Raw genomic sequence first — 12,651 nt, 5'->3', positions numbered from 1 at the left:
GAGAACAACCGTTATTTAACCAGGCCTATGTAGCATTTCATATAGGATGCGATCATACATTATACTGGAGGGGGTGTGCATGTTGCTTGCAGGGAGGAGAGATAAAACACACACTGCATTGCCAGGCAATCATTTAAAGCAGTAATCTTTTAGTGCCCATTAGGCATTGCTTCGCTGCCCACAGGGAATATCAGCCCTCTCCCAGCATGCAAACGTGACATCACTCTGCAGCAAACTGCATCTGACGTGGCAATTTTATCCAAAGTATGCAAATTCAAGGCGTCCTATATGAACATGGTATATAATAATACTGATGGATAATGATATACAATATGTGTCATCATATCAACAACCAAACAGAATAATACCGGAAGATGTAATGAATGAAACAATCCAATGTAAAACCTTTATATACATCATATACAGAATATAATGTGTTACCATACTGAAACAAAATGCTCTGGATGTGTTCTGCATTTACCTTCTGTATAACACATCTTACTTTATTAGTAGTTTAGTAGATCTACTGAATGTATCTACTACGTACTGTCAGGCAACACAGAGTAATATATTGGGATATTAGATACAGACGGCCTATAACTTTGCCTCTACTCAGTCTGAATATGCCATGCTATATCTTGAAATAATGGTGTAATATTGAAAGCTATTATATTTTCCTAATTCTTTCCATCCTGCATGCATCTGTTAATAACTAGAAAGGGTTACATCTAGAAAGCGCAGATCATGCTTGTACAACATCTTTCCCTGCATCTGCAGCTTGTCCTTGAAGGAGAGCATCACACTGCAGCCCAGCAATTCTCTAGCTTTAGAAGTAGCTGGAACTCATCCAGTGGTCCTTTGCATTTCTCCCTCTCCCTCCTCCCCATCATTTTTCAACCTATAGCTCCTCCTCTCTAGCCCCCTGTCCCACCTAGCTCTTAACATTATTAATATTTTAGAGCTAGATACTCCTGGTCATTGGTCAGACTGCAGTGCAGCCATTTGATAAGAAGCTGGAGAAAGATCTGAAAACTATCACACGGCCACCACTGTACCGAGGACCAGCACATCTCCAGTAGGACTCAGGTCAAGCTAAGGAGTCCCTTAAACTTTGCTATATTTATAAAGGCAGCATGGATGTCTTCAAGAAAGGCTTCTCTATGGCTAAGGAAGGTGTGGTGGCAGCTGCAGAGAAAACCAAGCAGGGTGTGACAGAGGCTGCAGAGAAGACCAAAGAGGGGGTCATGTATGTAGGTGAGTGATGCAAGTTAGGTAGATGATCATGAAGGTCTTAATGTTGTGTGTCAATGTCCTTTCATACAGTAATGACCTTGCCTTTAATAATGGCTCAGCCCTGCCCTGCCCAACCCATTAGTTGTTAAAGTACTGGTACATTTCAGTGATTCCATTTTCCAAATGATTATTGAGACCTAGCTCTATCACTGTGGAATATTACTCAAGGTTCTCCTGCATTTCTTCTCTTTTAGTTCAGCACATTTGATAAAATTATGACGGAATATGTTCACTGCATCAGATAACCATCTCTATGCTTATTAGAAAATGTATAGAAGAGAGATATGAACCTGCACTGAGTTTGTCATTGGTGAGGCATATCTTTGATACAGCAAATAATCTTTGATCCAGGTCAGGAGAAGGAAATCCTAATTAAAACTGAAAAACAAATATTATGTGTTTGAGCAGATGAGTTATGAAATAAATCTGCAGAAGATGAACATATCAGGATCATACCCACCCTCTGTGTGCCATGCAGACTGCAGATTTTGATGTCACATTGCTGGTTTCATCCTGCTGCAGAGGGCCATATCATTCAGTTAGGATGCCCCATGGCTTATTCAGTGTACCGTTATCCTTCATTCATTAATGTGTGAGCTGTCCAAAGTGCTGATCTCTGGTCACAAATGGGGTGACCATTTCACCCCCATAAAATTAAAATATTCTCACTATTGTACAAGAGTTTGTTGTGTATTGTGGCGTTTTACATTTTGCATTATTTGAAATGAAAGGCGATTATTACTAAAAGAGAAATGTCAATGTCTATAGAGGGGTAGCACAGCTGGGGTTTTCTACTGGTTCTAGTACGTACTATTCTATATAAAAACCAGCTAACAAGTAACAGACTCAGCTTTACTACATCCTTTATGTTGATGCTATGGGAGCAATAGGAAATAGCTATACCGGAAATACATCACATGGATTTGGCATGACTAGCAATGGGAAAGATGATATATGATATGATAAACCTAAGAAAGTTATTATTGAATAATATTGTGAGCATTTTTGTCCTCAATGATTCTCTGACATTTAAGGACTTAAACTGGTTTGTACTGTTGGGTGGGGCAAAAAGGACAAATGCCTGAGGAGGGCTGAGCTGGGTGTGACAGATACTCTGCAGAGAAATAGCTATTGATATCTGACCTTCTGCATAATTGTCTTACATCAATATATGCATCTCAGCACTCTTGGGAATTTAACAAAATGTATCTCATATCTGTCTATCTATCTATCTATCTATCTACCTACCTATCTATTTCATATCTGCCTCTCTATATATCAATCTACTTAGATAGATATTAGATATATATCTAACCTACCTACCTATATATTTCATATCTGCCTTTCTGGAGTGTAATAATATTACAGGCTATAGCTACTAGAGAGGGGTCGTTGATCCAGGGAGTTATTCTGATTGCCTGATTGGAGTCGGGAAGGAATTTTTTATTCCCCTAAAGTGGGGAAAATTGGCTTCTACCTCACAGGTTTTTTTTTTTTTTTGCCTTCATCTGGATCAACTTGCTGGATGACAGGCCGAACTGGATGGACAAATGTCTTTTTTCGGCCTTATGTACTATGTTACTATGTTGCCTGTCTATATATCAATCTACTTATATATCTATCTATCATAGAAAAAAGGCAGCACTCCACTGCCTTTTTGCTATTTTGTATACTGGGCAATAGTCTAGTCCTCTGAGGCGTGCACCCTTTTTTTGCTTGTTTTAATTTAGTGCTGCCAGATTTTTGCTATCTATCTATCTATCTATCTATCTATCTATCTATCTATCTATCTATCTATCTATCTATCATCATTTTATTATCTATCTATCTATCTATCTATCTATCTATCTATCTATCTATCATCATTTTATTATCTATCTATCTATCTATCTATCTATCTATCTCATATCTGTCTGTAAATCTGTCTATCCCACTAACCATCCATCCACATCCATCCAATATCTATGTCCATCACTTACTATCCATTTTTGGGACAAACACTAAAATGTAAAAAATAAAAGAATATAAATATATTGCATACTGCATTAATAAATTGATTACTGCAGTATTGTGTATTGAGACTTAATTCTAAACTTCTGGAATACATATAGCTGCATCGTCAGTATCATCACAAGGCCTCTTGTGGCTTACAAGGGTAATACTAGAAGAGCTAAGTCATTGGGCCTCTAGCGTCGTACTGTCACTTTAGCATATTCCATTTATCTATCAGGACAATATAGGCTCTTTATCCATATTCAATTCATAGATATTAGACGTTATTTAATTATGGGACAGGGCTACACATTACCTTGAATGATCTTTGTAATAAAAGTCTAACTATTGAGTGACAGCAGCAGTCTACAGTTCTTCTAGGCTGTAGCTCAACAGTTAAAATCTGAAATTTTGCTACAAAAAGTTGCTGTGTAGCCCCGGTCTGAAGGATAAAGCAGTATGTACAGTACTATCTCTGTGTATATATTCAGAAGATACCATACAAATACACATAAAAATACATAGACCATAAAGCTGTCATGTTACCAGCAGAAGGGAATCAAGCCTGAGTCTGGATTTGTAACTCTACGTTTAGTTGATTTATCGTCTCCATAGTAGTCAGAATCAATCTATTTGAAACCTCCTGAGATATTGCTGCAAGATAGAACAAGACAGCTCTGGCGTCATCATGTCCATTCATCAGAGAAAGCCGCAGAGAATTGGGTGCGGCTACCATGCCTCTACAAGCCAATTATCCCCACACCTACAGGAAATCTGCATTCCCTGAGAAAGTAAAGTAGTACAGGGCTGGACCAGCAGAAATGAGGACATATATACTACAATATTCAGAATTCTGTTCCACCTGTGACATGACCCGATGCTGCAATTAGATAGTCATAGGGTAATTGGGTGATTGCCAGTATTATAATAATGATGGAAATATACACCAATCAGCCATAACATTAAAACCACATGCCTGATGTTATGTAGCTTCTATTCCTGCTGCCATGCTGCTCTGACATTTGAGACCTCTGAAGGTGTCATGTCATATCTAACACCAAGATGTTAGCAGGAAACCCTTACACCCTGTAACCTGCAAGGTCTGGCCTCTATAGATTGGAATTTGGACCTGTTTTTTTCCAGTAGAACCCAAAGTGCTTATTTGGGTTAAGACCTGAAGAATTTGGAGGCCAAGTCAATATCTGGAACTCTTTGTCATGTTCCTCAAACCATTTCCAGTATGGCTTGGCATATTATCCTTGTGGAAGATTCCACTGACATAAGGGATACTATTACCATGATACGTTGTCTGTAACAATGATTAGGTAGGTGTACATGTCAAAGTAGCAATCAACAAGATTTCCCAGAACATTGTCCAGAGCATCACAATTACCTTCTTCTCATATAGAATCCTGGTGCCATTTTTTTATAACATATGCGACAGACACAAGGCAAGTCGCTCTTATGATGAAAAAAAAAATCATTCATCCAGTACTCCATGGTCCAAGCTCTCTGTACTCTGATACCTCTATCATAACAGAGATTAAAGAGGTTCTCCTGGAAACAAACAAAAAAGGCCTGAAATTACTATAGAAACATTCCTAAATGCTTTTAATTATTCATAATGGCTCCCTTCTCTGCCTGCATCATCACTGTGAAGCACTATATTTTGTTCAGATCACAGCTGAGATAAGGGCTCAGCTGGGTCGGTGTGCCTCAGAAAGAGCTCACCCTATAGACACATGCTGAAGTATTGGAATAAAGGACCAGACACACTACTGTTGGGAAGCTGAAAACACTTCTGTCTTTGTATATGAAGTTATCTCCATTCAGAGGTAGACAGAGACAGAGGAGTCCTTGTCTCAGCTGTGGTCAGAGCTGTGTAGGCAGAGAAGGGAGAGGGGCTTAGGTAGGGCCCCTGCTCTGTGCTCTGCATTGTGATATAGGCCGTCCTGCTATGTAATTAGGACGGATTCCTTATTGAGGAATATGACAGTGGCCATTTTAATTCCTCCACTAAAACACTGCAATAAAGGGCGTTCTATAGCATTATATTTTAATGGTTACACTTTGCAAAAGTGTCCTGATTTTGGTTACCATTCCTCAGGTTACCATTCCTCAGGATGTCCCTTAGATTAGGGCCTTATCCACTTGGGAGAGCCTGCATGGAGACACACAAAGAGAGATTAGCAAATTGATTAGCGCAATTCCAATTTCGGCAAATCTGAAACTTTTGGGATTCGTCCAACACAAATAGCTCAAAATAGGAGCCATCATTCTACAGTTCAGAAGACAGAGAAGAGTGCATCTGGCAGCAAATAGTGATAATTTTTGGACTACTTTTTAAAGTAACACTTCCCTGACTGAGGTTGGGTCTTTAAAGATCATGCCCACTTGTAAGCATAGTTTCTGCTCTTCTAAGCAGTAAACACCCAGGGCTAATGTCTGCGAACAGCTATAATGCCGATCACAGACATTTAACCCCTTAGATGCTGTGGTCAATTGTGACCACATCATCTGAGGCTGCTTACCCTGGGAGTGCTGAATTCCCAGGGCCTGAATGAAATGCTTGGTTGTATGTAAAAGCTCTGTTCTCCCTGAAAAAGCAAGGCTTTGCAGCTGTAGTTCCTATGGAGTGAATCAGTAATGAATTGCAATGGCAATTCATTGCAATGTAAGGGAAAAGCAATCTATTAATAATAACCCAGCCACCTAGGGTCACATAACAAAGTTTAAAAAGAGTAAAGTAAAAAAAAAAAAATATATGTAAAACTTCAAATCCTCCTTTTCCCATAATTAAAATAAAATGAAACAATATTTTTTTTATATCATGGGGGTCAGAACATGGTGATAAAAAAATATATATTTTTTCCTAAATTTATATATTTTTATCAGCATTTTAAAATGCAACAAAAACTGTATAAATTTGATATCTTTGTAAATTAACTAACCCAAAAAATTCAGTTAACAGGTAAGTTTTACCAATGTAGTGGGAAGCTGGAAAAAAAATCCAAATGGGATAAAACCTTAAAAACAAAACCCATAAAACTAGGGCAGAATTGCATTTTCCCCCAGTTTTATCTCATTTGGATTTTTTCCCAGCTTCCCACTACATTGTGAATGTAAACACTAGGCTAGGAGTAAATGATTAACTTTGATTACACAAACTCACAGTACAGTATTTCACGTCTTTATGAATTTTTGCTATTGACTTCAGTTATGTAGAGTCTAAATTATTTTAGAAACCAGAAATCGAAGTCTTGCATACCTGTGTGATACATTATCTCAATTTTGTTTCATAGGATCCAAAACTAAGGAGGGTGTGGTTCAAAGTGTCAACACAGGTAGGTCAAATAACATAAGCAAAGTCACAAACCTTTCATAGAAGAAATGTATCTGATCAGGTATTTGTTTCAAGGTTTATTGCTGTGGTCAAATTATGCAGAAGAGTATATTAAAGGATATGTTCATGTTTGCAACAAGTTTTTCTTAATACTCCAGTGTATCTATAATAAAAAAGTAAAGTATGTTTGTAATTAGTCTTGATTAAAATTCTACTATTTTGTGAAGACAGCTCTTATGCAGTCCATTGTGTTTCTATGGTCTCAGAAACCCTATGCAGTCACTTCAGTTCTTCCTATATGCTGCTGCAGGCGTTACCTGTAGTCCAGCAACTTGCAGGAGATACATACTGTATTGTATACAGAATGTAAATGGGTGGTGTATTCTATCTTCTGTGGCCGCCGATCTTTATTTTTTAGAATTAATGGTGTTCTGCTGCAGGACACCAAGCACCCAACAAAATGAAGATCAGCAGAACATTCTACCATCCATTTACATCTGTATATTAACACGGCCTGTACCTCATCACAGGCCTCTGTGTTATATACAGGTCCAATGTAAATGGATAGGGTGTTCTAACTTCTGCTGATCTTCATTTTGGATGCATGGGGTGTTCTGCAGCCTGCTGCAACCAGTTCTCCATACATCAAACCCCAGATCAACCCCCAAATTCATGCAGACTCCATATCTGCCCCACAAATTAATACAAACCCCAGGTCAGGCATCAAATTCATTCATTCCTGGGTTGGGCCCAGATCATGCCCCAAATTCATGTTGCAGACCTCAGACAAGAAAAACAAAAAAATCACTTCTCCATTGCTTCACCAGGCATCTCAGCCACCACTCGAGCTCTTCCTGCAGTGCAGCACTGTGTTTTGGTGCCAGCGCTGTACTACATCCGGACATTGCACACAGTTTCAGTTCATAGTTCCTGCCTATGCGCACTATGTTCTGATGCTGTACCAGGGGTGTCAAACTCAAATTCATCGGGGGCCGCATCAGCAGTTTGGTCACCCTCAAAGGGCCGGTTGTATCTGTAGGACTATGTGTCCACTCTTTATTATCATAAATTATTGTCACTGCATTCAATTATTACTGTTTTTTGTAATAATGTAAGTAATAACTAGCTCTGAAAGCAGAAACATAGTCAGAATAATGGCAAGTAGATATTCAAATGTACAATTATTGTACAATTTATTGAAAAATGATTTTTGGTAACAGACAGTAATTTTATTTTTTTTTTTAAACATCTGTGGATGACAGAAACTGTTATGGGGGGATCTGTGGATGACGGACACTGTTATGGGGGGATCTGTGGATGACGGACACTGTTATGGGGGGATCTGTGGATGACGGACACTGTTATGGGGGGATCTGTGGATGACGGACACTTATGGGGGGATCTGTGGATGACAGACACTGTTATGGGGGGATCTGTGGATGACGGACACTTATGGGGGGATCTGTGGATGACGGACACTTATGGGGGGATCTGTGGATGACGGACACTTATGGGGGGATCTGTGGATGACAGACACTTATGGGGGGATCTGTGGATGACAGACACTGCTACAGGGGGGGATCTGTGGCTGGCACTGTTACAGGGGGGGGATCTGTGGATGGCAGTGTTATATATGTGCCATCCACAGACCCCCCACCCCATAACAGTGCCATCCACAGACCCCCAACCCCATAACAGTGCCATCCACAGACCCCCACCCCTTAACTGTGCCATCCACAGATTCCGTGTAAACCCCCCCCCCCAGTATACAAATATAAAATGTATTTTTGAATTAAAAGTTATTAAACATGCCCCCCTCACTCCTAATTGTACCGTATATCCTAATTGCTTGTGTATAATGCCGGCAGGCAGGACGGGCGGGCGGCGCGTCACTCACTGACGTCACTTGCCTGCGCCGCCTGCTTCATTCATAAAGGAGGCGGTGCAGGCACGTGACATCAGGGAGTTACGCTGCCGCCCGCCCGGCCTGCCTGCATTCTAAACAAGCAATTAGGATATACGGTACAATTATTTCCTGTGTAGAACGGCCGGCGCCGCTAGAGGGCAGACGTTCTCTGGCTTGTAGGCTGCCGCGCATGCGTTGAAGAGGCGGCTTTCTTGTGTCAAAAAAAAAAGCGAGAATAAAAGGTGAAGGCTGGCGGGCCACATGACGCGGGTGTCAAACACGCGGGCCTTGTGTTTGACACCCGTGCTGTATGCTATCAGGACCTAGGCACTTCTGGCACCTGCAGAATATGACCATGGAGTGGTGAGTTTAGCGCATACTCACCACCCTCTAGGCCTCTCATCCTCTAAGGCTGTAGTAATGAGTGCTAGAACCCAGTGCTTAAAATGGCCCTGGTTCTAAGTAAGTTTACGTTTTTGTGTTGGGCCACATTCATAGTCATCCTGGGCTGCATGCGACCCACATGCCATGGGTTGGACACCTCTGCTCTAAGCTGTGTTTGTGGGGATTGAAAGAATTAAGAATTCCAAACTGTGTAGCGGGTAGAGCTGTTATTAGGCTTGTTAATCCTGGTTAGTATGTTGTTTTAACCCTCTCCTTTCCAGAGCGCACAGCTTAGAGAGAACACTGGTCTCATCCAACAATCATACTTCATTCTATTTGTTTCTCTCCTAACTTACCAAATGGATATAGTCGATTTTAATGGAGACGCAGGTCTGCAGATCAGCTGCATGCACAAATATTTTTATTCTTTATACTTAATAATAATTTTTTATACATTTGGGCAATATTTGCCACCCTTTTAGGGCTACTGACTTAAAGGTGTCTTATATCGCTAATATTCTGAACCTAATTCTTCTTGATGGAAAGATGGCTGAATATTGCATACACCTGATTGACCAACACTGACTGTACTTTTAAAAATCTTTTGGTGTGTCATAGTGACATGTCAAAGGTTTTGATCAGTGGGAGTTAGAGTGCAGAGACCCCCCGCCCATCAGTAAAATGAGAAAAAAAAAGCGTGCACACAGGGGGAGATTTATCAAAACTGCTGAAAAGGAAAACTGACTTAGTTGCCCATAGTAACTAATCCGATTCCACCTTTCATTTTCCAAAGGCACTGTGAAAAATGAAAGTTTAAATCTGATTGGTTGCTATGGGCAACTAAGCTAGTCTTTCTTTACACCAGTTTTGATAAATCTCCCCCACAGAGTTCCCCTCGCTACTGAAGACTGACTTGAGACAGACTCATAGACTTTCAGCAGCAAGGAGGCCCTCTGTGAGAGCACCTTTGTCTTCTTATTTTAATGATTGTCATAGTCCCTATGACATAAACATTTTTTAAATACTATAGGCAAACATGTTTAGTTTGCCATTAGAGATGAGCAAAGTTTTTAAAAATTTGATTCTGCTGCTTCGTCAAACTTAGTCCTCATGCACAGGGCTGTGCCCATATTGCAGCCCACAAACAGTGGGTCTGCAATATATGGCCACTGGCCATGTGTGCACCGTATCACTGATGCGGACCCGTTCACTTGAATGGCTCCGCAATCTGGATGATAGGGTGTTGAACGGAGGAACGAATCGGAAGCCCACAAAAGCACTACAGAGTGTTCCCGTGAGTTTTCTGTTCATGCCTCCACACTGCAAAAAAGTAGTGCAGATCGCGGACCCGCAAACTGCTGTCCGCAGCACTGGCAGGGCCGTCACATGTTCGTGTGCATGAGGCTTTAGAGAAGAAATCCGATTCCTTATGATTAACTTCATCACAAATCGCATTCCACTGTATGTAGCGGGAGCAATGACAGGGAATGGCGATCACACCATCCCCTATCATTGAACCCCTCGGATGCCTTGCTCAATGGTGATCTGAGAGTCACATTGAGGCTTTTCAGGGGTAAATCAGAGGTTAACAAAAAACGCACATACTCACCTCATCCATTTGATCACAGGGAGGCCACTGTGGCCATATTGATTGAAGAAAACACACCAAATCTCCACGCTGGGTGGACGCGGTGATGTCATCAAGATGGCCGCGATGGTCTCTCTACAATCAAATGGATAAGGTGATTTTTTTTTATTTTTTTTTACAGCCATTTCAGGAAAAATTGATTCGTTACCATGAAGCGCGGGGAAATTAGTCTCCGAGACGAATCACATTTTTTTTCTGAAATTCGGATCGAAGTCCACTTTGTTAACTTCGATTTGCTCAACACTATTTGCCATAGGAACATAGACTATGTTGAGACAGCCCTACTAGACACTACATAGCAGACTGAAGAACCTAAAACCTCTTTTTCAAGGGCACAGTGACCTTTCAGCTGCTCATAGGTAAGGGAATGAGACCATCCAGTGCTTCCTCCATAGATACACATCTGACATATCCTGTTATAAATAGGCAATTAGACAGCAGTAGACATTGCATGCTTGAATGAAATAAAATATCCCACTGACATATTAAACCTAAGTAAATGCCAGGTCCCTTTAAACTATTAATAGGTAAAGTATTTTTGTGACTTTGTTGGCAATGAAGTAAGGGAAATCATTGATAGTCAAAACATGGTTTTCAAGGAAAGGTCTTGCTGTGTTGGAGGAAGCCATTGTTCAAATATTTACTTGTCATTTCTTTTGTTGTCATTTTTAGTTGCTGAAAAAACCAAAGAACAGGCCAGTGTGGTGGGTGGAGCAGTGGTAACCGGTGTAAACCAAGTGGCATCAAAGACTGTAGAAGGAGCCGAAAATGTCGTAACTTCAGCCGGCATTGTAAAAAAGGTGATCTGTTCAGTGGAGCTGAATTACGTGAATTTACTCATCTAAGTAAAAGAGAAATCACAGGATCTATATGGAATGTCATAGATTATATATACAGGGACATAGCTAAAGAGGGTGTAGAGGTAATAACTGCCCACATTCCTAAGGGGCCTAAAAGGCCACTCTACCATATATAAAGTTACTGTTATTATAAAATGCACATTGTGTGTATTGGGAGAGAAAGGGCTTCTCACCTCTGAGTATATTTTTTGTCTATCAATTTTAATCTTGGTCTGCATTTAATTGAGCACAAAAAAGGTATATACACTGCTCAAAAAAATAAAGGGAACACTTAAACAACACAATGTAACTCCAAGTCAATCACACTTCTGTGAAATCAAACTGTCCACTTAGAAAGCAACACTGAGTGACAATCAATTTCACATGCTGTTGTGCAAATGGGATAGACAACAGGTGGAAATTATAGGCAATTAGCAAGACACCCCCAATAAAGGAGTGGTTCTGCAGGTGGTGACCACGGACCACTTCTCAGTTCCTATGCTTCCTGGCTGATGTTTTGGTCACTTTTGAATGCTGGCGGTGCTTTCACTCTAGTGGTAGCATGAGACGGAGGCTACAACCCACACAAGTGGCTCAGGTAGTGCAGCTTATCCAGGATGGCACATCAATGCGAGCTGTGGCAAGAAGGTTTGCTGTGTCTGTCAGCGTAGTGTCCAGAGCCTGGAGGCGCTACCAGGAGACAGGCCAGTACATCAGGAGACATGGAGGAGGCCGTAGGAGGGCAACAACCCAGCAGCAGGACCGCTACCTCCGCCTTTGTGCAAGGAGAAACAGGAGGAGCACTGCCAGAGCCCTGCAAAATGACCTCCAGCAGGCCACAAATGTGCATGTGTCTGCTCAAACGGTCAGAAACAGACTCCATGAGGGTGATATGAGGGCCCGACGTCCACAGGTGGGGGTTGTGCTTACATCCCAACACCGTGCAGGACGTTTGGCATTTGCCAGAGAACACCAAGATTGGCAAATTCGCCACTGGCGCCCTGTGCTCTTCACAGATGAAATTAGGTTCACACTGAGCACATGTGACAGACGTGACAGAGTCTGGAGACGCCGTGGTGAACGTTATGCTGCCTGCAACATCCTCCAGCATGACCGGTTTGGCATTGGGTCAGTAATGGTGTGGGGTGGCATTTCTTTGGAGGGCCGCACAGCCCTCCATGTGCTCGCCAGAGGTAGCCTGACTGCCATTAGGTACCGAGATGAGATTCTCAGACCCCTTGTGAGA

General features: G+C 41.3%; 1 protein-coding gene across 1 annotated transcript in view; it reads left to right on the top strand.

Annotated features, from left to right (window-relative positions):
* The first annotated feature begins 1,071 nt into the window (after window positions 1-1,071).
* SNCG (synuclein gamma) overlaps window positions 1,072-12,651 on the top strand; it is a 29,041-nt gene continuing 17,461 nt past the window's right edge. Inside the window, exons 1-3 of the mRNA XM_040436967.1 lie at window positions 1,072-1,254; window positions 6,588-6,629; window positions 11,239-11,366. Coding sequence (XP_040292901.1) covers window positions 1,134-1,254; window positions 6,588-6,629; window positions 11,239-11,366 — 291 coding nt within the window. The 5' untranslated portion in view covers window positions 1,072-1,133. The remainder of the gene's footprint in view (window positions 1,255-6,587; window positions 6,630-11,238; window positions 11,367-12,651) is intronic.

Source organism: Bufo bufo, chromosome 6 (assembly GCF_905171765.1).
Source record: "Bufo bufo chromosome 6, aBufBuf1.1, whole genome shotgun sequence".
NCBI classification, from domain to species: Eukaryota; Metazoa; Chordata; class Amphibia; order Anura; family Bufonidae; genus Bufo; species Bufo bufo.
The sequence above is the reverse complement of the archived record's forward strand: the minus strand, read 5'-3'. Positions and strand labels throughout refer to the sequence as shown.